Source organism: Rhipicephalus sanguineus, chromosome 6 (genome assembly GCF_013339695.2).
Source record: "Rhipicephalus sanguineus isolate Rsan-2018 chromosome 6, BIME_Rsan_1.4, whole genome shotgun sequence".
In the NCBI taxonomy this organism is placed as follows: Eukaryota; Metazoa; Arthropoda; class Arachnida; order Ixodida; family Ixodidae; genus Rhipicephalus; species Rhipicephalus sanguineus.
Window position 1 is genome coordinate 106,664,638 of NC_051181.1, and position 26,137 is coordinate 106,690,774.

The 26,137-nt window shown below is 46.7% G+C and overlaps 1 protein-coding gene across 1 annotated transcript; it reads right to left on the reverse strand.

Annotated features, from left to right (window-relative positions):
- Nucleotides 1–1,289: 1,289 nt before the first annotated feature.
- LOC119398002 (uncharacterized) lies at nucleotides 1,290–19,860 on the reverse strand. Its single transcript, XM_037665276.2, has 5 exons — nucleotides 19,802–19,860; nucleotides 8,452–8,519; nucleotides 6,255–6,484; nucleotides 4,696–4,764; nucleotides 1,290–1,536 (listed from the first exon to the last, which is right to left on the reverse strand). Exons 2-5 carry the CDS (start codon nucleotides 8,510–8,512, stop codon nucleotides 1,444–1,446), a joined length of 453 nt encoding a protein of 150 aa, XP_037521204.1. The 5' UTR covers nucleotides 8,513–8,519; nucleotides 19,802–19,860; the 3' UTR covers nucleotides 1,290–1,443.
- Nucleotides 19,861–26,137: the final 6,277 nt, after the last annotated feature.

Sequence of the window (26,137 nt, forward strand, 5' to 3'; positions counted from 1 at the left end):
TGTCGTAGTAATTTCACGCGAAGCCACATCTTTTTCTCTTTACATTATCCTGAGCGTTTGTGTTGCGTTGTTTAGATTGACAGAAGGCAGCGGTCATTAGTCGTATGGAAAAGCGTACTTCGCTCCCGTGAAATAACCGGATCTTTGTTCCATTACTGTCGTGTAAGTAATCAATCGAAGAAGTTTCCGTGCTGTACAGTTACCTTTGTGTACTGTTACTGGAACAAAAACAAGCGTGTGCGTGTTAAACGTCTCCGTAGCGCTAAAGCGCTGTCAGCCACGTAGCTTTCCTCAGTAAACCTATAAACTGTCCTACATTTCATGGAGAACTGAATAAGAAATGCGAATGAATATTCGAGCACGAAGTGCACAAAGTGCTATTTCAACTCATCGTGCAGGAATACGGGCTTTCTTTTTGTTGAGGAGCATCCAAATGAACAAGAAGTAAATAGTTAATTCAGTCGCGCGATACAGCAGTGCGTAGTAGGTGGAACACAAGCTAAACATGCATAAATAAAACAACAAGAAAACGTCACCCATTGCGAAAACGCCGACTGTTGCCGAAGGCGAGCAACCCATTCGTTGGCAGAATGCGCTTCTCTCACAAGTAATTGTCACGTTCGGCGCGCTTCGTGCATTAATTCGGGAATCAAGAGCGCACATATTACCACAAAGCTGCAGTCAACGCATTTTGATTGCCGGAAATCGGGTCACATCGCTCACAACGAAGCGCTGTTGTGCACGTTTTTGTATACGCGCCGACAACCGCCTATCCACACTAGCGCGGCGACGGTGCTGCCACCTGTAGCCCGATCTCGCGGCGAATAGCCACGCATAGTATAGCATCGCAGGGGGCTGGGGAAGGGAAGTGAGGGGAAGACAAGGAGGAGGGGAGAGGAGAAAGTATGGCATAGCCTTGCATAGTACAGTTAGGCAAGGGAATGGGAAATGGAAGAGAGGATGAGGAGGACTGATGTAAGGGCGGGGAGGAGGGAAAGAAGGAGGTGAAAGGGTGAACCATAGCATGACCATGTACAAGCAAGGGGCGGGAACGATAAGTTAGGGTGAGGAGAAGTGATGTTAGGGCTTGGAGGAGGGAAAGGAGGAGAGAGGGCAACATAGAAAGAGATAAAAAAATATGAAAGAAGAAGACGAAAATATGATGAAAGAACTCAATCTACGTTCGCCAGATGGTGGCGCTTGCTTGCTAGCTCCGCTGTATACGCAGGTTTCACATGCGTGGAACTGGCTTTAATTTCTTTTCTATCGCTATCCCGGCGCTCTCTTTTCTCTGTCCAGAGTAGGCAACTATGTCATCTACTTGCATGTATTTGTGTGCGTCATTTCTACGCCTACAACACCTAGCTCAGTGCATTTATTTACACACGGTCGTCTTCTCGTCAGTCTGGAAGTTGCCGTTGAACACAATCGGTATGTTTCCCATTAAGCTTCTTCACCAGTCAGAATTCTGTGCATGAAAATTTTGAAGGTCAGTGGCCCCATGTTCTTGAGAAACTGGACAATCCCAATGGCGAGCTAGAAAAGGGCAAAGAACATAATTTTTTCATTGCGACAGCAACCAGAAAAGACAGAAAAAGAAAGCTATTTCCGCGTGAGTCAAACAGAAATGAAGCTAACACGTTTTCGTTATTACCAGGCAGGTTAAGTTCACAGAGTCGAAATGCACGTCGTATTAAACATGTGGTATGCGCTTCGAGCTGCGTGGTTTATATATCACATTAATCAACTGTGCATGTGTAAACGTGTAAACGTCCCGATAGCCATAGCTCGAACACTTTCAATGAATACATGAGGAAGTACAGTACATAAAGAAAACTGACATAAATAAAAGAAACAACAGAAGCATGCCGTGGTAGGCATTGAACTGAAAACAGTTTACCATGCGACCGTAGTATTGACCACTGACGTAGCCAGGAGGGGGAGGGTTCAAGCTCCCCCGAAATTCTTCAGTTTTGCATGCGTATATATACACGCACACATACAAATACCGGCACGAACGTACATAATGTATAATTGATCTCCCCCCCCCCCCAACTCCGAAAAAAAATTCTGGCTACGCTACTGATAGTGACATTCAACCGAACTGAAAATTTTAGACTTTCATGTGTCATATATAGCAAGTGGTGCCCGTAGTGCATCACGACTAATGTGCACCACTTAAAGGTTATCTATTTGATGTAGGCCATTCATAACTTTAATAGAGTTGTGAAATTTTATATACTTGTCTGACAAGTATATGAAATAGTAGTGGCAAGTATATAAAAGGGAGTGGGGGGTTCAAACCTCCCCCCGAAATATTTCAATTTTGCTTGCGCATATATACACGCACACATACAAACGCACGCACGAACATACATGAAGTATGGTTACCGCCCCCCCCCCCCCCCCCCGAAAAGAATTTCTGGCTACGCCCCCTGGTGTCAGCGCATTCAGCGTTCAAAAGTGTCAGTGGTCGATGTCTGAAACGTTCTTGCTGGTATCCATTATAGTCTAGATAGAGAGAGATAATCAAGGAAATGAAGGGAGGTTAACCAGACTCAGGTACGGTTTGATACCCTGCAAGTTATTCTGCACGCCGCTGTGAATAATACATGGCGTCACGGCTTAATTCTGACTGGGCGAGGCATATAGGAGCACTCGGATTCTATAGACGTTCCCATGTTCCTTCATTCACGATCGTATGTGTACATCAAAAGAAGATGAACCGTATTATTCCTTTCTTGTTCAGTGAGTCTTGTCGAAATAGTAATGGCAAGGAATATCTGGCACAGCGAAAAAAGAAAACGAAAACCGGAACCATCTGAAGAAATCTCCGTTGCAAATCGAGAATCGGAATGAAAAAATTCGGCAGATCCCACGTACCGTGGAAGTCGATAATATGCGAAGCAGGCGGCGGGAAGGTGACTGTGGCGTATTTTTTTTACTGAGCGAAACGTTACGAAATGATGCTAAAGATTGGTATAAATTTTATACGTACATATATATGCTGAAGAGCCGCATATGTGTTATATGACCAGTTGTTTAAAGTTGGGTAACGCTGCCAACGGCAACGTGGGTATTACCAACACCAGAAGCGGTAAGCTGATATATAGTGCTTATACTTGTCCGTTATCGTGGAGAAAGCACGCACGTTTCACGAACCCGTGTGCATGTGTGGAACTGGTTCCTAACAGTTCTTGAACAAGGTCATCATCACCGTGATTACTGAGCACTAGACGCTGGTCATGACTTGTTATCGGATCCGGTCGCGATCGCGGTGGCGAGGGGTCCATGTGTAGTGAAGTATGAGGTATTGTACAGCTGTTAGAAATCGTGGATGCCTCGGTCATTTCGTCGACAAATTGTCTGTATATAGAGCCGGCGACATGTCGGAATCTGAAGTCACCTATCGCGTTGGTGAGGTTTAGACCGTTGAGGCTTGTAGGCCTGGATAGGGCTACGTAGAACAACATCAGTGGATGGCGCTTGCCGTAATCGTAGACTACCTGGGCGTATGTGACCTACGCAGCCTAGTCTACAAAGCGGCTGTCAATCAATCTGTCATCCTCGGTCAGCATGAGGCCATCACCCAACCTCGTAAGAAATGAAGAGGACACTGCGTCGTTCTGGCGGAAAAAGTGCACTTTACGCTGCGATGATGTGAATATCATATGTAACTTTTGTTAGTGTATTCCTCCGGGGTCGTGCAATGCTTCAATATAGCTTGCTGAATCATAGTAATACAAATGCAATGCTTATTAGACTGCTATAAATGCGGAGTCAACACTGGAACCACAGACGTTAATCTGATATGACGCCTGTGTCGTAGGAGTACATATGTAATGTTTATTGCTTTCTTGTATAATTATATACCCAGCACCACAACCACAATTGACGTTGCACCGACATTACGCCTGCATAGGCTGTTTTTCCAAACCAGTTTGTAGACCTGGCGTGGCTTTGTGGTAGAATACCTGATTGCCACGCAGAATGCTTGGGTTCGATTCCTGCTTGGATCCTGATTTTTATTCTTTCCATTCGTCGGGTCAACGCTGCCGATGTCGGTTTTTCTTAACGCTCTCGCATTTAAATTACTAATATCTGTTCTCGCTGTTCCTGGGTAGATATAAACTGTCAATCACCTGTGGCGCATACCCGTACACCGCGGCCGGTGGTAAACGGGTATGTGCCACACGTGTCTGGAGGAAAGGGTTTGACGACGCACGCGACAGGATTTTCACGTTATTCATGTCATGACCACACAGTCATATTCCTCAAGTCGTCTTACCCTCCCATGCTAATTTTGGTCTACACCAAGTTAAGGAGGCGATCACGACAGCACCCCGACGTAGGCGGCTAGATAGATAGATAGATAAATAGATAGATACGTAGATAGAAACGCTCAAAGTGCCAGAGGTTCGCTAAGAAATGCTTCGCATTTAAAACTGGGCACTAAAACAATAACCTCATTTTCGTACTTTCCGTCTACTTGCGTGTTCCCGCACTTTTATTCAGCGCTATTATTTACAAGAGCCTGGATTCTGCAGCACGCTGAAATTGGGCTTTGAAGCTACAACTGTGTCACGGACCATTCCAGACGTTGGACGAGCTCTCTGCTTCTGAGTGAGTGTTTTTGTGTTCGCGCTACTCTGTTCCTGAAACAACTCTATGATCGATGTAGAAAGGACTGCTTACCGATGATGCCTCTCCGAGAACTTCGTTAGTTTTCGCGATTATGTGGGCAGGCGTGATTTCTCCGGTGATCTGTAAGGCGAACAGAAAGAAACAAACACAGGTTAACTACAAGTATACATCTTCGCCAAGTGCATTTGCGCTTCCCTTTCACTCACGCACATTGACGAATTTCGTAGGCAAGCTACCGAAGGTGTGCGATGACTGCGCTTGCACTTACGGCCATGAGTCACAATGCGTATTACGTTAGCACACAGAGACATTACGGAATTTGGCCAAGCTGCTGCAATCTACTGGTTGTACTAATGATTGCCCGAAGGGCAGGCTGTCGTTCATTGAATATGACATTTTCGTGGACTTGTACATAAAGGACACGCCAGGCGACTGTCACCCCTTGATTGCAGCACTTGGCAACTGTCAGCCCTTGATTGCGGCTCGCCAGGCCTGGTCAAGGGTCGCCAATTGGCTTCCAAAGTCTAGTTTGGAGAGTCGTGCCTCCCACGACCAATTTACGAGTCTGTGTTTACTCAGCGGCGAGACGGCGCCCGCCTGATGCTGTTTGCACTGGTAGGTTATGTATTCGCATGTAGGATCTCAGGTTGACACTCACAACCATTTACTGTTTCCTTTGGTATCGATGTTTCTTTTTTTCCTAAAAAACCTTTCCTCTCCGATGCTATAAGGGATTAAATGGAGTGTAAGACTGCACAGGTATTGTTGAATGGTTTTCATCTTTAATATAAGCGTCATTAAAAAGCAGCTCGGAATAGCGTAGTGATTAATCTCTGGATAATAACGCAAGGTGAAAGAACTAGATTCGAGTGGCAACAAACGGCACTCGTTGCTGAGGTCTAGAACTCGATCGTGCTCAAGGCTTTGTAATGAGGAATTGAACGCATAAGTGTGGGTGCTTGCCAGGTAGGGTGCGAAAATCACTTGATGTAAATCCTTAAATAAAATAAGGTGAACGACACAGACCTTTTAGCCACGACAAAGATAGATAGATAGATAGATAGATAGATAGATAGATAGATAGATAGATAGATAGATAGATAGATAGATAGATAGATAGATAGATAGATAGATAGATAGATAGATAGATAGATAGATAGATAGATAGATAGATAGATAGATAGATAGATAGATAGATAGATAGATAGATAGATAGATAGATAGATAGATGTAAATCCTTAAATAAAATAAGGTGAACGACACAGACCTTTTAGCCACGACAAAGATAGATAGATAGATAGATAGATAGATAGATAGATAGATAGATAGATAGATAGATAGATAGATAGATAGATAGATAGATAGATAGATAGATAGATAGATAGATAGATAGATAGATAGATAGATAGATAGATAGATAGATAGATAGATAGATAGATAGATAGATAGATAGATAGATAGATAGATAGATAGATAGATAGATAGCAATCTTTAATGTAGCCTGCTGTGTTGCCTGGCTTGCTACTCCAGGTGTCGGGTGATGACTGTGGTCCTTTTCGTCATCATGAGCGCGCACTGAGAGGCATGCATGGTACAAACGGCGCGCGTACCGTATCGCGCATGGCGCCGACGATGGTCCGTACGTTGAGCGCGTACACGAACTTCTCGAGGAGCCTGCGGAAACGGTGCTCCTCGGTGTCGTCGCCCAGGTGGTCGGCCGACAGCTCGAGCAGCTCCTGCTGCCGACGAATCTCGTCCACCAGGCGCTCGCGGCGTGCCGCCTCTGCCACCCGTGCGTCGGCCGAGGACTTGGCGGTGCGCGGACCGTCCTTCAGCACGGCTGCAGCAGACCGAATTAGGGTCGGTATTCAAAAAATGTCACAGTTTGGCCGAAATGGCGAAGCGATGAGTGCGATTGCAGCAAATGGCAATGTTATACGAAGTAGGGCGGTCATTAAGAGTAATAAATAGACTGGATTCCAAGAGAAGGCAAATGTGCGAGATGGAGACAGATAATTAGGTGGGCAGATGAGATTAAGTTTGCGGGTGTAACGTGACCGCAGTAAGCACATGACCGGGTTGATTGGCGGTACGTGGGAGAGGCCTTTGCACTGCAGTGGGCGCAGTAAGGCTGATGATGATGATAATGACGACGACCACAGTGAAGTAAGGCTAGCAGCTCACTCCTTTAGGAAACGCGGCCGCTGCAGCGAGCGAAAAGACCTTCGTGCTGTCTAGGAATTCAACGCAAACTTTGCGATGTGAGCACGACACGTACAACGCTATGAGCCTTCTGCTGATCCTCTCGAAATATACGGGATAAGACGCGCTCGACCGCGGGCGACCACGCCTGGTCGGTAAAAGTGTACATTTCCTGTCGGACCCGAGAAACCCCCCTCTGGCTCCTATCCCTATGCATCTTTCGCGTGACTGAGAGGGCCGGCTCGTTTCATCTCTGCTTAAGCAGCGTTCGTCGGCAGCTCTCGCGTGCTTTCACTCGCACATCGAACACACGACGCGTGGGCCGATGTTATGGATTTAGAATATATACGGAACATGACGGCCACGGCAAAAATGTGCCTGGAGCGTCCATGTAATTGCTATCGCGATGAGACGCTGAAACGACAATGATAGCATGACGACGAGCACATGTGACGATGATGCAGCGTCGACGACGGATGACAGCTACGTCATGGAGGTGTATACGATGACGGCGATGTAGCTACAGCGCTGTGACTACAGAGTGTGGACGGTTGAAAGATGACGACGAAATGTCAAAGGAACGATCACAGTGACGCGAAGGCGATAATGGCAATCACATGGTGACCATGAGAATGGTGCTAGCGCTCACGTCCGCACCATGCTTGCATTTTCCTGTCGCCCCTGAACACCGCTGTTTACACTGTTTCCGGGTCGCAGTTTGCAAAGTGTTTGGTACAGTGTAATCGGACATGCCAGTCAGCGGCCAGCGCAGAAGAAATGGGTGAAGAGGCAAAGAAAGCTTCGCTTTAGAAAGATAATAGTAAAGTACAAGTGGTGGTCGAACCCACAACCTCGTCAAAGCGTGTACGGGGCTCAACTGCTTGCGCTAGGACGGTAGTTGTTATAATGATGATTGATCTGTCCGCATGAGAACACATTGAATGACATTATAGAAGAAATGTACATTTTCAAAGCTAAACGGGCTTGACACCTCACCACGCAATCACTAATCGTTTTTGTGCGTCCTGTACGAGTTAAACTGGATTTGCTGCTATCAAAATCGAGAGAAGGAGAAGAAAAGGAAATACAATAACGTTAACCAGATCGGAATATATAGTTCGCTACCCTGCGATAAGGACAGGAAAGGAGGTTAAAGCCAAAGAAGGAGAGTGCACAGGACCGGTTGGGGCTTTCAGAACAGCGCGACCGGCCAGTCTCCCCCTCTTTATCTTTAATTTATATAAGAGTGTTGTTTGATGGTACCTGCTTTCTTGATCATGTATAGTGATTGATTATGTCGATCCTAAAGGATCAGGGCACCGCCTCTCAGTGTAGTTCAGTTTTCGTTGTCCTTGCCCTGCGCATCCCGCAATCTAACGGAGTCGAGAGGAACACCACTCAGGGACGGAACCACATTCGTACCCGTTAGCTCGTGCGGCGAAGAGCTCAAGAACAATGAAGGTTAAGTATGAGTCATTGCTCTGCCAAGTGTTACTTCTGCTTATATTCGGGTTAACTCTACACTCATCTACAACTGTCACGACGCGTTGGTAGGTTAATTATCTTGCTCTGTTTCGTTTTAAACGCGACAGTCACACTACGTACCTGCCTGCACGGCCAGGACGGCGACGAAAACCGTGAGAACGAAGAGCACTGCTCGAGCCATGGTGCACCTGCACACAGCATTCGAATCTCTGTTTACTAAAGACGATAGGATTATTTTGCTATTGAACACGCAATCGTTACAGTTTGAAACTTTCGCGAATTTCCATTCGTCGACGTATATTCTTCGGCACAAAAGTGCCTGAATTTCTGGATCGTAGATCTCGGAAAATCTCGAGGGCAAAGCCATGGGGACTGCAGGAATAGCAACGTAATGACTTTTCTGACGAGAATCTTTTTTTTTTTCTAAACAAATGTTTGGGAAGCTTGCCGAGCTTTCGCGGGCATGTATCTACGTTCAAATCCAGTAGGAACAATATAGCACGGACGTTGATGAACGAATCTCGCGACTTCGAATTTCTCGTAGCACAGAGATCAGTGTATGCCATCGTCTCTTGCAAGCAATGACGGTTTTGGTGAGGAATCGGAGAGTAAGGGTTACGCATAAAACAGCTGGAAAATGGCCTCAAGGCTGATGTTATAGCCGTATATCTTCACCGCTTGTTTAGTGGACAACACGCAAAAGCTCTGAAACAGTACCTTGCGAAGACAAACGTATACGTCTTTACGAAACCGAGTTCTTGCGTCGAAACTTTGGTTCCTGGATGAGGCTTTCCGTGTTGACCTGTCGTCGATCGTGTCTCTTTCTTTCTGCGACCTTTTGGTCTTGTTTGTACGGAAGGAAACGCTGTGTGTACCTGCCAGTTATCTCGATGACAAGGGCTTCGTTTGTTTACTTGCTTGCTTTCACGTTGTTGGCTTGCCGCGAGGGAGGGTTTCCGTCTGTATGTGCATTCTGTAACGTGGCGCTTATGTGGATCCAGGAGTGCCTTCCTCCGTTTGGAACGATGTATACAGCGATCGCAACGGGCTACAGTAGCGATCGCTTGTTTGTCAGAGAAACGATAAAGGCCCGAGCAGGGGGTACTCCGTTTTTTTCTGGCCTACTTACAGGAACACAAAAACAGGGAGCACGTGGACGGGGGAAGAAATGCTGGTTAGTAGTGAAAGCTTTTTCTTAATCTTATATCAATGTGAATGTGCTTAATACGCTTGCGTTTTTTAGTGTACCTGTGCAAGATTGTCGATGAAACCGCAGTGTACTGCTGGACAAGTCCATATTAAGTGGCGAGCATCTGTTTCCTCTACTTCAGCTGTGTTGATGCGACAACAGCCATCCTAAGAACTACACAAGTCTGCACTTACTTTTTACAAAGCATCTTACGCGTAAAAATGGGATGCACGGGGAACAGATGTGTACTGGTATATATGAGAATGTGTTTCCTAGGGATGTTAACTTTTGCAGCCGCCATGTACAGTTTGAGTAGTCCAGCAGAGAATAAAGCGTAGGGATGATAGTTTGCAGTATGTGCGCATTCATTTTTTGAGTAGGAATGCTGTAGGCCTCGGTGCAGATACGTGAGCTGTGACTAAAGGTACTGATATCCGATGCTTTTTAGGGACCTTTTCAACTCACTTCGCTGTGATTTCCTGGCGGCTTCCTAAGTGGTTTTCTTACATAACTTCTTGAACACGGAGTGCACGGAGTGCAAAAGCTGCAAAGGCTGAAGAAGACAAGTCCGCTTGTCGAAACGTCGGCCACAGTGACACCCCGTGTTCAAGAATTTTAATCTCTCCAGGTTTTCATCTTCCATTGAACTTGTGCTTTTCTTACATAACATTACATTTGCTGCACTAAACGTTATATATTAAAAGGTTAGGTCGTGGCAAGGTGGCGTCGTTTGTGCATTTGACTCGTAAAACGTATGGCTCGTAGAGTAGTGAAAATTGAGTCCTGGGGCGCTACAGTTGCCTTGTGCAACGTTAAAGCGTTCCTTGGCTAGGTTTGCTCCCAACTGGCGTCCGCAAAAGCCTCGTCCGGAAAGCACGTGGCCTCTCCTACTAGAACTGCCGCCGGCGCGAACAAAGGCCGCAGCTATCATCTGCAGCCGCGGCATAGGAGAGGGTCATCTGCACAGCATAAAGGGAAGCCCCAATTCGAATGGCAGAAGGAAAGCGCACAGGAATAGTCTGCGCCCTTCGTAAGAAACGCATATCAAAAAGAATGTGCTTAAGGATCCTCTGCAAAAATTTTTAGTCGGCATCTGGTAATGGAGGCAGGGTGAACACCATGCAACAATTTGCATTACGCAACAGCCCGTTATGGTTATTTTTACAAAACAAAAACCTGAAGAAGCCAAAGCCTTATGAGAACATAACTATAGGGACAGAGGAACCAGCGGTACTGCATAAGACAGCAAGCCATGTCTTCTTTGTAATGTACCGGGCTACTTTGTAGAGAATGTACGCGCCAGAGATATGCGAAGGTAGGATACCCGTCTCCTGGAGTGGTTAGCGTATCACCTGGCGTGACTGCATTGTGCCTTGATATACCGGGCGTCCCAACTATCACGCAGCATGATTTTAAAAAAGAGGAATGGCGTTACGCGAAGCAAACCTAGCACATATAGTTCCCAGTAGACTGCAGTAGCCGTCACAAATTTTTAACACGAAAGTGTTTTATGCCGGGGTCCACCAAGTACATCCGTCACGGATATGACGTTGATAAAATGGACGCCAACGAGTGAGAAAGAAAAAAAAAACCAAGAAAGAGATACCCCGCTGGGAATCGAACCCACGACGTTGCGGCCGCGACAGCAAGCGCCCGACGCGCTACCGACTAAGCTAACTCGGGAGATGCTAGGCTCGGCGCGAACGCGCCTTATATCTTTCACACATTCTCTTTCGCGGCGGGCGGAGCGGGGCGGTGCTGCCGTCTGTGAGATGTGAAAAGAAGTAATGCTTCATGATCGACACTTACTAGCGCTTGCTCCGAGATTGCACGCGATATCGGAGGTCATGGTTAAAGCGTCTCGATACCAGAGAGGTAGACTGGCCGCGCTGCCGTCGCCGAGGCACCCTTGACGCAGTTACGTTCTTTGCCTTTGGCTTCGTGTTAGCGTGCGTCGGCTGATCAGAGTAGCGCAGCTTCCACGTGCACCAACGGGATTTCTCCGCCGCCGACTGCTTCAATTGCGAGAGCACCGACTAACAAAACGGCTGCAATATGCGTTGCAGAAAGGACGCGATTTCGACGGGCGAATGTCGTGCCTTGGTGGAGCGAGAGCAGCGTCTGCAAGACAGAGGCCAGCGGGACGCACGCGTTTGCGGCTCAGGCTACGAACCTCTACCTCCCGTGTTGCTGAAGCGCAGTGTGTGTTAGTATGCATGAGCACAGGCGTCGGCTACCCATTACTAGAAAGCGCACACCGTGCCGTTTCTCTCCTTAATTGACGACGCTTTGAAGAAGTGCATACCGGGTACCAGTGTTGATTATGAGCTTGTTGATATCATCCTTACGCGGGATTCACGATTCGCTGTGTCCACATATATGTTCACACCGTCAGCTACCACAACGGTTTAATCATGATCATGGGTGTTAGTCGTCGCGATAGAGACATGCCGTCAACATGGGTGCATCCACGTGAAAACGGTGCTGTAGCTGCCAAACACGAATAGACATTGTACAAGCTCTCATATATCACTACACAGTAAGCACTACTTCTGTGAAGACACGTTTCACTTTCGTGTTATACCGATTCCTATGACGGAGGGATCAGCCATGTTTTCGTTGATTATGTTTAATTAATAAGTCATAATTATATTTATAACTCGACAAGTACTCACGTAATCCTCAAAATGTCAGTGAGGCATATGTAGGTATGTTCAAATTACATCTAACTGCGCTATCTTCAATAACGTACAATTCCGTGTTCATTTTTTTCTGTTGCCAGACAAAGAGTGCGAAATATGAAAAATAACGCGTGACTAAAAGAAAGCAGCGCCCTCAAATAAGCTTAACGCAAGCAACCGCTTTGCCTAGCTGTTTTCCGTTGCCAGAGACAGCGTTTAGCACTTTGGCAAGGTTACAGGTCGGGCTTTTCAGATTTCGCGGGCTTGCTTTATCAACCGGAAGAAAAAAATGAGCACGCAATTAGTACGTTGTTGAAAATCGCACAGTTGTCAATTGAACATGCCTACATGTGCCTCATTGACATTTTGATAATTAGTTGAGTGCCTGTAGAGTTACAAATATAATTATGCTTAATTATTTAAACCTCATAAGCGAAAAAAAATAGTAGTGGTCGCTCCAGTGTACTAGGAACAATAGAAAGTAGGTTCGCTTTACGTAACACCGTTCCTCTTTTTTTTTTTTTTTAAATCGAGCTGCGTGATAGTTGGGACGCCCTATATATAAGCATTAAGCGTATGTGTTTGTTTCTTACGTTTCCTCTCCGTCACACCGCTAGGCGTAACTGGCAGCTCTTCAAATAAGACCCCGTCTCATCGGCTGCAAGCGTGCTTAAATCGAGTGAAAGCCGCTCCGTACAAGCGCAGGTGGTGTTATTGATGTGATGCGGTATTGTGTACCTTGGAAGCGGCGATTAATGTTGACGTATTCGTGGTTATTCTATCCTTCTCTTACACTGAAGAACCTGCCAACATGAATGCGCACGCAGAGATACCAACCACGATAGCACGACGTAGAAGGCACAGAAGCGATAAGAACGCACTCAAGACCGAAAGGAAACGCCTGTGGTCGCGCGACAGTATGGCGTCATTTATGAGACATCGCATGTTCATTCATTCATGGAGGGTGCGCGGGGCGTTCACGTTCAACCGGTATCGGTGCGTCAGTCTCAAGTTTTTCTCCGTTAGTCACAAAGATTTACAGCATATAGCAGCGACCACTTTGCCAAAGAGTGCTTCAGCAGTTGCCGAAGAATATACTCGCAGTTACTACGCACGTCACAAAACTCCTCAGGTATAACAAGCATGGCTGTCGTTCTTGACAGGCTCTTCTGATGCGTCAGAAAAATAAACTTGAATTGGGATATGCCAGGACTTTAACATTCGCAACAGGGCAAGAAGACTTATTTTGCGGTGAAATTTCCGCTTCGAGAAATCACCTCTCTCGGAGCGACCGCAGTGTTAGTATGCAAGGGCAGGCTATTGTCTTGAAATTGATATCATCTGACTAGGTGCTGCTTTGGCGAACTCTTGCTCATTCCTTGTTAGGATGGAGGACAGGGCCAAACGCAAGGTTCATGATGCGTGAAAAAAGAAATTATAAAACACGTCCTTTGTTACTGTACCGTATACAAACATAAGGGGCATTCCCTTCGAGCAGCATCGTGTCAGTTGGATGACAGGCCTTTTGTGGATCTTTGATTGTGACCATAGTCTGGCGCATTTGCAGTGTACTGTGCTACGAAAGCCTTGCTGAGCTTCTTGAGATGTGCTGGCCTGTATTACCGCCTGTAATAAACTGTACCTTGGACACTGCTTCATGTTCGTGCGTCCGCGCAAAGTGCGGACTTCTCTCTTCCTCCTCATCTCTCAGTTCTAATCAGTCTTCATCCCAGTGCAGAGTAGCCAACCGGGGCTCAGCCCGCATAACCTCCCTACCTTTTTCTTGTGATTTTTTTTTGTCTCTCTTGACACTTCACTGTACCCAAAGAATATGCCTCTACTGTGCTAGAGGGCTACTTGTTGAAATCCACTTGTCTAAGGCCGCATGTTTTGAGGACGAAATGTGATCACGCCAGTGCCTGTCACTCATTTACGATGCACCTTGTGGGTCTTTATTGTAGTAGCTGGTGCCTAACCAAACATTTCTGAATAGCATTCTCTTTATCTGGCCGTCAACCCGCCGTGGTAGCTAATCAGCTAAGGCGTTGCGCTTCAAAACTTGAGGACGCGGGTTCGATTACCCGCCTCGGCGGCCGTATTTCCCCGGGAACGAAGAAAGAGAGAGATGCGAAGAGGAAAGGCAGGGAGGTTAACCAAGCTTTGGCTCTGTTGGCTACCCTGCACTTGGGGTGGGGGAAAGGGAAATAATAGAAAGGAAAGGGTAGAGAAGAAAGAAATGGATGAACAGTTAGCTTAAAACTACACAACACGAACTCGCGCTGTTAATATCACGCGTCTACAGTGGAATACGCAGGGTTTTTCCAACGCGCGCCTGTATTCGATTGACCCAAATTTGCAACTTCGTTTGCTATCCGGCCTCTCACGACGCGATGCAACTTTGCTGTGTCGCATGTGGTTGGGTGTGGCATTTACGAATGCGTATTCGTGTCAGTAACCTGCGATTGGCTGATGACATTGCATTGATGAGTAACGCGAGAGACGAATTACAGCTCATGATTACTGGACTAAATACGGAAAGTAGAAGAGTAGGTCTGAAAATTAATATGCATAAAACTAAAGTAATGTGGAACAATCTTGGCAGAGAACAGCGCTTTGCGATAGGTGGCGAGACACTGGAAGTTGTAAAGGAGTACGTCTACTTAGGACAGGTAGTAACGGCGGAGCCGAACCATGAGAGTGAAATAACTATAGAAGACTAAGGATGGGATGGGGCTCATTCGGCAAGCATTATCAAATCATGAATGGTAGTCTACCACTATCCCTCAAGAGGAAGGTATATAACAGCTGCATCTTACCGGTACTTACCTACGGAGCAGAAACCTGGAGACTTACAAAGAGGGTTCAACTTAAATTGAGGACGACGCAGCGAGCGGTGGATAGGAAAATTATAGGTGTAACCTTAAGAGACAGGAAGAGAGTAGAGTGGGTCAGGGAACAAACGGGGGTTAAGGATATGATAGTTGAAATCAAGAAGAAGAAATGGATATGGACCGGGCGTGTAGCACGTCGGCAGGATAACCGGTGGTCATTAAGGGTAACTGGCTGTATTCCAAGAGATGGCAAACGCATGAGGGCGAGACAGAAAATTAGGTGGGTAGATGAGATTAAGAAGTTTGTAGGTATAATGTGGCAGCAGAAAGCACAGGACCGCATTGATTGGCGGAACATGGGAGTGGCCTTTGCCCTGCAGTGGGCGTAGACAGGCTGATGATGCTGATGATAATGATGATGATGATGATGATGATGATGATGATGATTCGTGTCTCATTGGAATGGCCAGCAGTGCGGCATGCAACATTTGCGCCTGCGAAGAGACGCTTGAACGCATTCTATGCCACTTCCCATCATACCAGGCTCAACGACGTAGTATGGAAGCCAAGCTCCGTCACCTCGATTTAAGACCACTGACAGAAAAGAAGATCCTGGGACCTTGGCCTACGGTCTCGCATATGCGCAAGGCCACGAAAGCTGTCTTGTGCTCCTTGAGGACCACCGGACTTCACGGGAACGAAGTGCAGAAACAACCTTGTGCTTATGTTCAGAACCACGTCAAAAAAAAAACCGATGATCAAAATTAATCAGGAGTCCTCCGCTACGGCATGCTTCATAATCATGTTGTGGTTTTGGCAAGTAAAACTGCAGTATCAATTTTCTTTTGATCTGGCCGTCGATACTTGAGGTCCTTGTTGTGTGCAGATCTGTAGCATCGGAGTAACCTGTCTGTTAACATGGTTAGTCGCGGAGAAAGACCTTCCAAATTATTATTACGTGAAGACATAATGAGGACATATCAGCGTTTGCGCTCCTCGCTTGCCCAACGCAAAGACCCAAACTTGATCAAGTGGACGTACTTAGGTTGCATGTACAGTCGCCAGCAAGCTTAACTCGAGAGCTCCAGAGTGTGTCCTGAAACACCGCGTAGCTTTGTGTTCTGTTGCCGTGATGTTGCCACTGAATGCCAACATGCTATCCAAGCATACCGAGGTATTATCTCCGCAACAGCAGCCAGCGCTTCGCGGCTGGCATCAGTCAAACCAGTCCCGAACGCTCTGCAGAGCGTTCGAGTTAAGCTTGTTGACGACTGTACAGTAAACGTACACGCTGCAGAAATTTTCTTACGTGATTTCGTAAGTACCTTCTAAGAATTACAAATTAACTCTAACCACATAAAGACGTCAATAACCAGACTGAGATGTCTGTGAATTTGTCCAGACATGGTCATCTGCTCGCCTCCTCGTTAGTTCTGATGTTGGAATCATCGCTCAGGTGAAGCTCACGTTTTGAGTCCCCGGAAAAGAACAGCTCATTCTGTTCAATTGCGGTGTATCTCGAGGTTCTTCTAGTTTTCAATTAATTTCCATCGCCTGACGACCTGCTATAGCCTTCTGGTTTTGTTCGATCGTAGAGCGACCACCCCGGAATGAAGTTTGATCCTCGTACCAAGGCAAAATTTTGTTCGATTTCGAGACTCTTTCTGAAAAGTTCGCATGCATTTTTTTCTCTAGCTTCGTACTACAGACGGGTAAATGAAAGTTGCCTTTTTCACAAAGCTTTCTTTTTTTCAAGACTTCCAGCTACAGTCTAGTCAAGTGTATTGCCGTTATCGTATGCATGGAAATGGGCTTAGGTATCATATTAGATATCAGGTATTCTTTACATATTAACTACTATGTACCGCGTAATGTGTTGCTCTATAGAGTATTACGTATTGTATATACAGCAGCATATTACATAGAAACAGCTCATTTACAAGACTGTGAAGCTAAACATGCCTATAGAATCACTGCATCATTAATTACATCACTGAATGCTATAGAAGGAGTCGAAGGTCTGTGAAATGGATCTGGAGCTTTGGCCATCGGTGAAGCGGTCGCCTTTCCTATAGACCCGCTAGAAATTCATTGTTAAGTATGTCGAAATGCATATAAAGCATGTATAGTCTTGTAATATGTCAGCAACGTCGTTAAGAGATGGGACTGTTCTGATGTTTACGAACACCAAAAAGTTAGAACAGTAGCAATATCCGACGGAGTGAAAAGAAAAGCTTACCTCTTTGATGTCTAGCACTCACGTTGGCTCGATCCACGGATATTTTTTCGGTGGGTATAGCAGAATGCAACATAATCCGGCTCATATATAGCTAGCTCTCTCTGGTCGTCAGCAGCGCTCCCTCGGAGGATTCGTCGATAAGCACGTTCCTGCTCCCCGTCACCAAAAATATCGCTTCGACTCCCCACCCGTTAAATCCCCCCGCTCCTCCCCGTGCCCAGTGTCCGCGACGCAGTTGGAAAAAAACAGCCCACGTAGGTTCCGATTCGCAGGGTCAGAGGGTGTGCAGAAACAGCACCAGTCAAAGCCCATTCATTCCAACATGTTGACTGTGGTTATGCAGCGTTTTTGTTTTCTTGGTGTTCTTTCGGCACTTATCGGATCGTGATAGGTAACCTTTTGTGGGGTTTCCCTTGTTTGGCAATCGCCGTTGTCATTATGTGCACTCGCAGACACAGACAGGCGCAAAGTGAAACACCTAGCAACTTCGCTGACCGTTTGCATTGTTTTCCAGGTTAATAATCTATACTCAGAGGACTCAAAGCTCGAGGGTTCAATGAAACTTCTGAGCGGTCACGAAACGCCTGCTTCGTGAGCGCTGCAACCGTTAAAACGAGCAAAAACGCAAAACAAATATGGAACTATATATTTGACCACGCAGTTATGAAATTTCTTACGATCATATACCACCTTATCTCGATAAAAGAAACGCGAGTAATGTTCGAGTAATGCGAGTAATGCTCGAGTAATGTGAGTGAGTACTGTTCACTGCGCACACCATTTTTGTTTCTTGGGTTCTTGATCTTGTGTGTGGCCGACTTGCCCATTGCAAAATACAAAGCGAGGAACACAGTCATCTGGTCATTTGCACGCGAAAGACGTACAACTGCGCCGTGCTCGTATCTCTTTAATGCTCGCCACATTGTAACGATGTTACGCTCGGAAGTTGCCAGGTATGGGCATTAGAAGTTGTGTGTGCTTTCTATAAGCTGTAATAATAATATCTGGGGTTTAACTTCCCAGTTTTTATAAGCTGTGCGAATAGTGCATTGAAATAAGCTGATAGAAACGCGTAATGTGGTCTATTCCTCGCGTTCTTGTCCAACATAAAGAACTGTGTGCTATGTTTTGCCGAGAAATGTCTCATTAGTTCTGTTGCCGTGCATGTCCCAAACTTTACTAGACGCGTGTTAAGCGGATTTTACGTTATAAATGTAAACCCTATTGTTTAGGAAGGCATGCACTGGCCAAGATATCCAATTACGGGAATTAGAGCCCCCACGACATTGCCGCCCGCACCGCTTCGAGCCATAGCCGTAAGTCAATGAACCATAACATAGTGTAACTTCAGCTGAATGTACGAAGCAATAACGCTATATTGTGCATTATCTCAATCAGTATTTTGCAAAGAGCATTTCTCTCTACAGATATTCCCAACAGATGGCGCGTTCTGAAGACATACACTGTGTAGTGACTGTTGCTGATCGTAACTTAAGTTATCATAAAAAATAGCGGCTTTAGTTTTTTTGTTTATGTCTGTGTTTAATTCCCCAAACAGGTCGCTTAAAAGAAAATCCATAAAGTTGAATTACAGATATGCGCATTGAAAGGTTATAGAGGCATGAAGATTCCCGAGTGCACAAGTAGGATTGCACTGAAGCGCAATCCCAGTAAACATACCACTATTGCAAACATAACAACAGTTGTAACAAGAATTACTACTATATACACAAATTAGATAAAGTCGGAGGTGGGGGAGTTGCAGAGAGAGAGAGAGAGCTCGGCACGAGATGTTCACAGCAGCAACTAGTGTTATACAGTGATTGTTGGAGGAAGATTAAGGCACTTATTTCTGTCTCCCAGTTGGGGACACGGCTCAGTGCCGACTAGTGTTCCGATATTTAAAAGAACTGCACGCCGCATAGAAGAGAGAGAGAGAAAGAGCAGAGGAAGGCAGGGAGGTTAACCAGAAGTTTGTATCCGGTATGCTACCCTGCATATTTTCTCATGACGGAGTAGCGTTTGATGGCATGGAATGGACGTAAAGTCATATTGTTTACTGCATATTTCCGCGAGCTTCATTCAAGCCTTTGAAGAAGTCCTCTTCACGTATTCTCCTAGCGTCATTTTCTCGGGTGATAGGGCTCTCGACGAAATGGTAGGCGTGTTTTCCCGCAAAAGAAACTGCTAACAGTTACAACTCAGCAGCTCACCAGCCTTTCCCGGTTCTCGTTATCGGTGGGCCTTGACGAAAATATCTCCCGCAAGTGACGGGAGAGGCCGACACGAGTTGGCTGAGGCCTATTTTCGTCTCTTGAAGGAAGGTCATAATACTGTGCAGGGACGCACCGATCTCCATATTACGTGTCATGCGATCGTTGTTATTTCAATACATAACAAGATACGTTCGGGAAGGAAGAACGCAACAAGAACGTTCGGAGTGCGTTCGGAATGTTTTTCTCAATGTGAACATCGAAAAAGCGAGCTCCGTGATAGGCAAGTAAACGTCTTGTTGTCGTCACTTGCTTACCTGTCCGGTAGAGCGCCACTGGGACGAATCTGCGATTAAGCGTCGGTTGGTTTCTCCTCCTTGGCGGTGAATATCAGCCAAGTCGACGCAAGGTCGAATCCTCCCTCCCTTTGATACTCGCCGATATCGACCTTCGTACGGACGCCGCTCGATTTCTTATCTTCAAGCATGGCTCACAAGTATGGCGTAAGACTCGATAAGGATACGCACTTCCCAGAAGCTCAATATAAGATTGCGATTGCATTGGTAACGCTCGCTACGCTGCGCCAGAGGCCCCGCAGTACGTAGATAAAAAAAAAACAGTGCGTCGACAAGTGTTCTCGGATATCTTCGCACATGGCCCATATTTTGAAGCACCTGCCCCTGTTTTGATTGAGGCACACTGACGGCGCCTTGGCCTTGTACGCTGCGGGCAGAGAGGCGCAATGACGTTTGCATGGATTACTGTTGAGTTCTCCAGAAGCGTCGCCGCAACGTATGCATGTCCGTGGGTTCAATCGCACAAACTCGTGTTAGGCGTGATCAACAGATACTGCAGCTCCATGGAACTAAATAATCACTTTCGTGTCCGAGATGGGAAAGGTACGGTGTGAAGGATAAATAAATTCGAGAAGACCTTAGGTGTCAACTACGGGGTCAAGAAACGTAAATTGTTTATCGCTGAGCGGTATAGTGTTAATTAACGTGTTATTTCAAGATTTGCATTTGGTTTTTGGTCCTGCTTGCTTTGTTACACATGCGCGATCACCCCTTTCTATTTGTACGTTTATGTTTCTGCTCCCAGTCCATAAATCTTTCGGTTGTGAGATATCGCCTTAAGCACTCATTTCCGTTTGTGCATCGCCCGTAGTTGCGCTAAAAAAAAAAAGTTGCCAAGATGCAACGCAACCAACAAGATTACATTGATATTTAGAATTGTTGGCTTATGATAAAGAGCGCTTAAAGCAAAACATTTCTTGTTTACATATTCGTTCGCAACGCTCGATTCTTGCGAGCAGTCGCCGCGACTGTGTTCGCTGAATCTTGAGGAAAACGCAAGAAACATATCACCTGCACCGTTTTCCTTTCCGCTTTTTTTTACGACTGCGGGTGCCGCAGTATCAGCACCGGCGCATCAACGCGTACTGTGGACAAAGCTGGCGTAGCGCACCTCATTATTCGAGCTAAAACGTAAAAAGTCGAGCGACGCTTTCCTAACACGTTACCTGAAAGTCAAGCAGTGACGACGCCACCTTATCATTGCCACTGGAGGTCAAAGCGTTTTAACAAGCAACGTTTAACTTGACGATTTCTCTACATTCTTATTTCAGATGCCGTACTTACTATATTCACGCACTAGTCGGCAGTGCATAGCGAATTCTGACACCAGGACAAAGTTAACCTATAGGATAGCAAAACCCATCCGTAAACAGAGTGAAACCTCACACATTTGCATTTTTGGATGAAGCATCAGTGCCTGGCTTCGCAAGGTGCCACAAAGATTGCCACTAAAAAAGGTTCTTTAAAACTAGCTTGAGCGTGTTTCGTTCACTAATTTATTGTTAAAGAAACGGTGTATACCTACTCTTCTGAGCACGGATGTGGGAAGGTTCAGAACTTTAATCTAACGAGTTGGTTATTGCTATTGCTGTTGGTTTTTGGACTCCGCATTGCTATAATTTGTAAACGTGAATTTTCGTCAAACAGTTTTCGTACCCTTCATCCGTGCTGAGGGGTAAACACATTGTGAGGAGTCTTATCGGCGGTGCGCCGCTTCGAGGACGCTGCGAGTATAACGAGGAGAAAGCATGCGGTAACGTCCGGAAAGGCTCCAGCGATCAGCAGTACGAGCAGGATCGACGCTGCGCCGGGCTCCCTGATGGGCTGCAGAAATAAGCGCCGTTTTGCCCTCTAAATCGTTACCACTACTACAAGTATAGAGCGAGCCGTGTGAGATGCACCCTTCGGCATTCCCTCCTCGCTGCCCATGGAGCTAAAGCTAACCTGCATCCCATCACATAGGCATGTCAGGCCATTACAGTCTTACCCCCCAATACAACTACCTAAAGCGCAGCAATGGGAGGAGCCGCTGGCCCATGAGAGCCTAGATGGTCTGCTGAGTCTGATTGACCCCGGGCCCGCAGAGTCGCAGCCGCAAGCGGAGCCCTGGACTGTGCCCCTCCCCCTCAACCTTTCTTCACCGCTAGGCAAGAATCTCAGACTTGCCGGAGCTTCTCCGCAGCAACATCAATGCAAATAAATAAGTTTCCACCACCAGTGCCACCGAGCGTTGGCAATGCGGCTGGACGGAGCCGCGACATCTTCATCAAAGCCTAAACTGTAAGAACTTACACGTATGATAGCAGCAGCCTGCATCTCACAGGGAACTAAACTTCGCCCAATCATATGGGTGGTCCAAGGAGTCCTCCTCCGTATATGTAAAAAGAAAGCACTCCTTTCCTTCTATGAGGTTTTAAGAACAGCGCATCTTAGTGAACAATACAATTCCATGCAGAAACCTCTCAAGGCTCTGAATAATGACGGAAGGTTGTGTTACAGTGACCGCGAGAACAGCTTTTTAATGTTATAAAGCTATCCGGAAAGTATTCGTTACTTGATGGGCTGCCCATTATGGTATCATTGCACGAAGAGTCAGGGCTTGATTATAGCGCCGTGTGCAGACAATAGCGCAAGCTTACTTATCTCTTTTATGTCAGACTACAAGTTAATGGGTCAGCTTTCAATGCAACGTGTTAATTTGTTTTACACTCGATCTCTGCACGTCTAGAGCCCTCTATTGGCAATATGCAGGCATCTTCGATCTGGCTGCACTTTGGAGTGTAGCTCATCCGTCCCGATTTGATAGCGCAGTTCGTATTCTCTGTACCGAGCTCTTCGATTCGAGCTCTTGCAAGACAGTTTCAGCGCTAGTGCACTATTCTTTTACCCTCGTTTCTTTGTAATTGCAGGAGTATAGTGTGCAAGGCTCTCTAGAACAGAAGACGTAACAAAGGCACTCGTTGAATCAAGGCCCCAAAACATACCACGCGCATTGGTTACAGTTCAGTTACACTAACTTAGTTACTCTATATTGCGTAAGAATGTGAGGTTCTAAGTTCCTATGCTGGATTGTTGTGTGTTTTCGTTTTACGGCGAGGTTCCCTAATGTAGTTATCTCAGCGAATTATTCGCCCCGTCCTGTTACGTGCTTTCAGAAGCCAAACTGTACATGACGTGCTCGATGTGTGTGTGTGTTTATTTTTTTTTTTCGAAGCCAAACGACATCGATCAGTTTCCGACCCAACTATGCGTTGTACAGATACTGCTGCTAAAACGGTGTCATATGACAGTGGAAAGCCGTGAAGAGCGCTTGCACGCCACTTCGGTTGCCCGCGGTCAGCTCTGTCACGCAATGTGCAGCGCTGTTGGTATGGCTACCGTACCCATGGCGACGGCTGTTCATAAACAGAAATTTCCACTTCCAGATATTCAAATTGGTGCAAGTCATACGGCTACCAGAAGTAATAGAGCGCGGCAAACTCGCTCTACTTATCCTTTAGACATGTAGACAAGCAAACACTTTTTGGCTAGAGGTGTCTGCATATGTGCTCGCAGCCTTCCAATAGGAGTCTTCTTGCGAAGTCCACATAGGCGTCCTCCGTTGCAAGGCGACTGACATTCATCGGCACAGTTCGCGCCATCGTCGTGATTTCTGTCGTTGCTGAAGAATCGCATTCCGAGAAAATTAGGTGATTCCTGCTTTTAGATTATCAAGATGAGCGACTCTGAGCTGATGAGACCAGAAGCCCCCAAAGAACTTTCACAACCATTCTCTGTGATCGGTGATGATTCCCTCAAAGCGCCAGAACCGAATGCGAATGAAGGAGAGAAAAATGAAGAAAATGACGTCTTGGCTACCTTCGTCCCGATATTAATCAGCATGAAGATCCTCGGGATCGGACTGTCGCTGTCAGATGGCAAAGCAAAGAGCGGCTCATGTCAGCTGACACTGGGCTGCGCCTGGAAGCTTCTAATCGCTGCTGTTATGCTCACTTACGTGGGTTACTCAGCTGTCATGGGAGTAGCGTCGTCAAGCATGGACCTAGCTAGCAACGTGATCACCACCTCGTCGGCGCTCGTTGTGTACGTCTCAATGCACAAGAGCGCGAAAAGTTTGGGCAGCACGCTTCGCAAGCTAACCGAAGACACCGAGCGCGCTCCTCCGGAGAGAGGAATCTTCATCGTCACTTTCGGGGCGTGGGCGATACAAGGTCTCACGGTTGTCTCCAAACTGGCTCGATGCTACACCGAGGCAAGCGACTCGGCGGCTGCGGACTGCCTCCGTGGGAACGACACCCTGTGCGCACACCCCGCAGTTGTCGTCAACCTGATGGAGGTCTCAGTCCGTTACGGACTCCTTCGAGGAAGCGTCTGGATGAGCATGCTGCTGGCCTATTTCATGCTTGTTCACATCGAGTCAAAACTTAAAGCCCTCAACATGGCCTTGTTTCAGCTTCACACGCCTAAATTGAGCAACGAGTCGCTTTGTACTTTCCGGCGAACGCACAATGTGCTCTGCCGGACAGTAAAAGTCGTCGATGCCTCTTTCAGCGTCTGCAGCATTGCGTGGTACACGCATTCGATCGCCGAGACACTGGCGAGCGTCGACCAGTTCATTTCTTTCGTCTCCGGAGACATCTGGTGCGTGCCGTTCCGCGTATGCGTAGCCTTCAACGCAGTCTGCCTCCTGTCGCTGATGCTGTTCACGTCCGAAGCGGCGCACTGTGCCAGCAAGCAGGCTCGGAACGCGGTCGTGCTCCTCGCACAGCGATCTGCCGAGATTCAACAGCCGGACATGTACGAACAGATCAATGCGACACTCAACTCATTCCGTCGCGGCGCCGCTACCGTGCACTGCTGTCGCGTGTGGCCGCTCTGCAGGGCCTCCGGTCTTCTGGCATTCTTCGTCGCGGTGGTCGGCGTCGGCGTTCTCGCGTTGTGCCGCCCGGTGAGCAGAGCCTTCTTGCGGCCCTACTTCACACTGTGAATTCGCTGCATGCACCTCGAACCACCACGTCTTCTCTTGCTTCGGTTTGCGACGCAATAGTCCTGCAATAATGCGTGCATGAGGAACGCTGACATTAGTGACATCATTAGGTTGACACTAAAGCAACCGACAGCAAGGGCTCGCTGACTGATTTAGTTGTCCTCATCGTTGTCGACGACGGCAACGACAAACGTTCTTGAAACGCCTGACCTCGCGTCATTTTTGAAGCACTAGCAACAGCAAAATACATTTTCTTGTGATCCTGCGACACAAAACAAGGAAAGCAAGAAGGTTCTGACGCCATTACGACAGCACCTGCATGGCCTGCGGTATAGAACCTGCTACACTCAAACACATGATCTGAAGACGTGAAGCAAATACTGAAGGCATTAATCCCGATGTTCTCTCGGCGAGGTGGGTCGATGCCCTGTACAGGTCAGAGCTCGCCGACCAAATCTGGTCGTCCAGCATGCCCGCGAAGCGGCGACTAGGCAAGGCCTTGTCGTCCCGACGTGGGAGACCTGAGACCGGGTCATGAAACTGAAGAACATTCAATAAAAGCTTTCTTTTTTTCCAACCAACCAATACGGTAATCAGGAGAAGTATAAAGACGTTTATCATTGAAAATGAGCAAGAGTAGTGCCGCGAGGATTTTTTTGGACTACTCCGCCGTCTCTATGACTGCCGAAGCAACCTCAAGTGAGAAGCGATTCGATGTTTTATTTCGTCATGGCGGATTCGCCTGCAACGTACTGAAACGCAAGGTGGTTCGTAGAAACATGTATTACACTAAATGTTGCGTTTGTTTCGACTTTTGCTATTAACTTTAAGTTAGGTAGTCAAGACCTTCATACGGCTGAAAAAAAAAAGCTACGAATAGAAAATGTCACGTAAATAGTTCTTAAAGGGGCACTTATAAGCTTAGCTTTTTCACAACTATTCTTCGAAAACTCTGCAGTCATTATTTCGCGGTCACAGGCTCATTATAGAAAGAGCAACATGAAGATCAGAGTTCAATATATATATATATTTTTATTTAGCTCCGAAACCTCTTCGCCGGGATGCGAGTATAACGCGGCGGATTCCGAAGCATTGTTTCTTTCTTCCGTGTTTTGGCAACATTGGCACAATAAAAGCTCCTGAAGCCTGCCACGTGAAGTCTGTAGCTTCCTCAGAACGCAATGCGAACCATTTTTGCCGCTAAAGATTTATGTAGGCTTTCGCAGAAACCGTCATAATCAATGACGTCACGGTGAGTTGCCGCAGGTATTTCAACACGGCGTCGCCGACCTCTCTTTTCTTATTGTGCC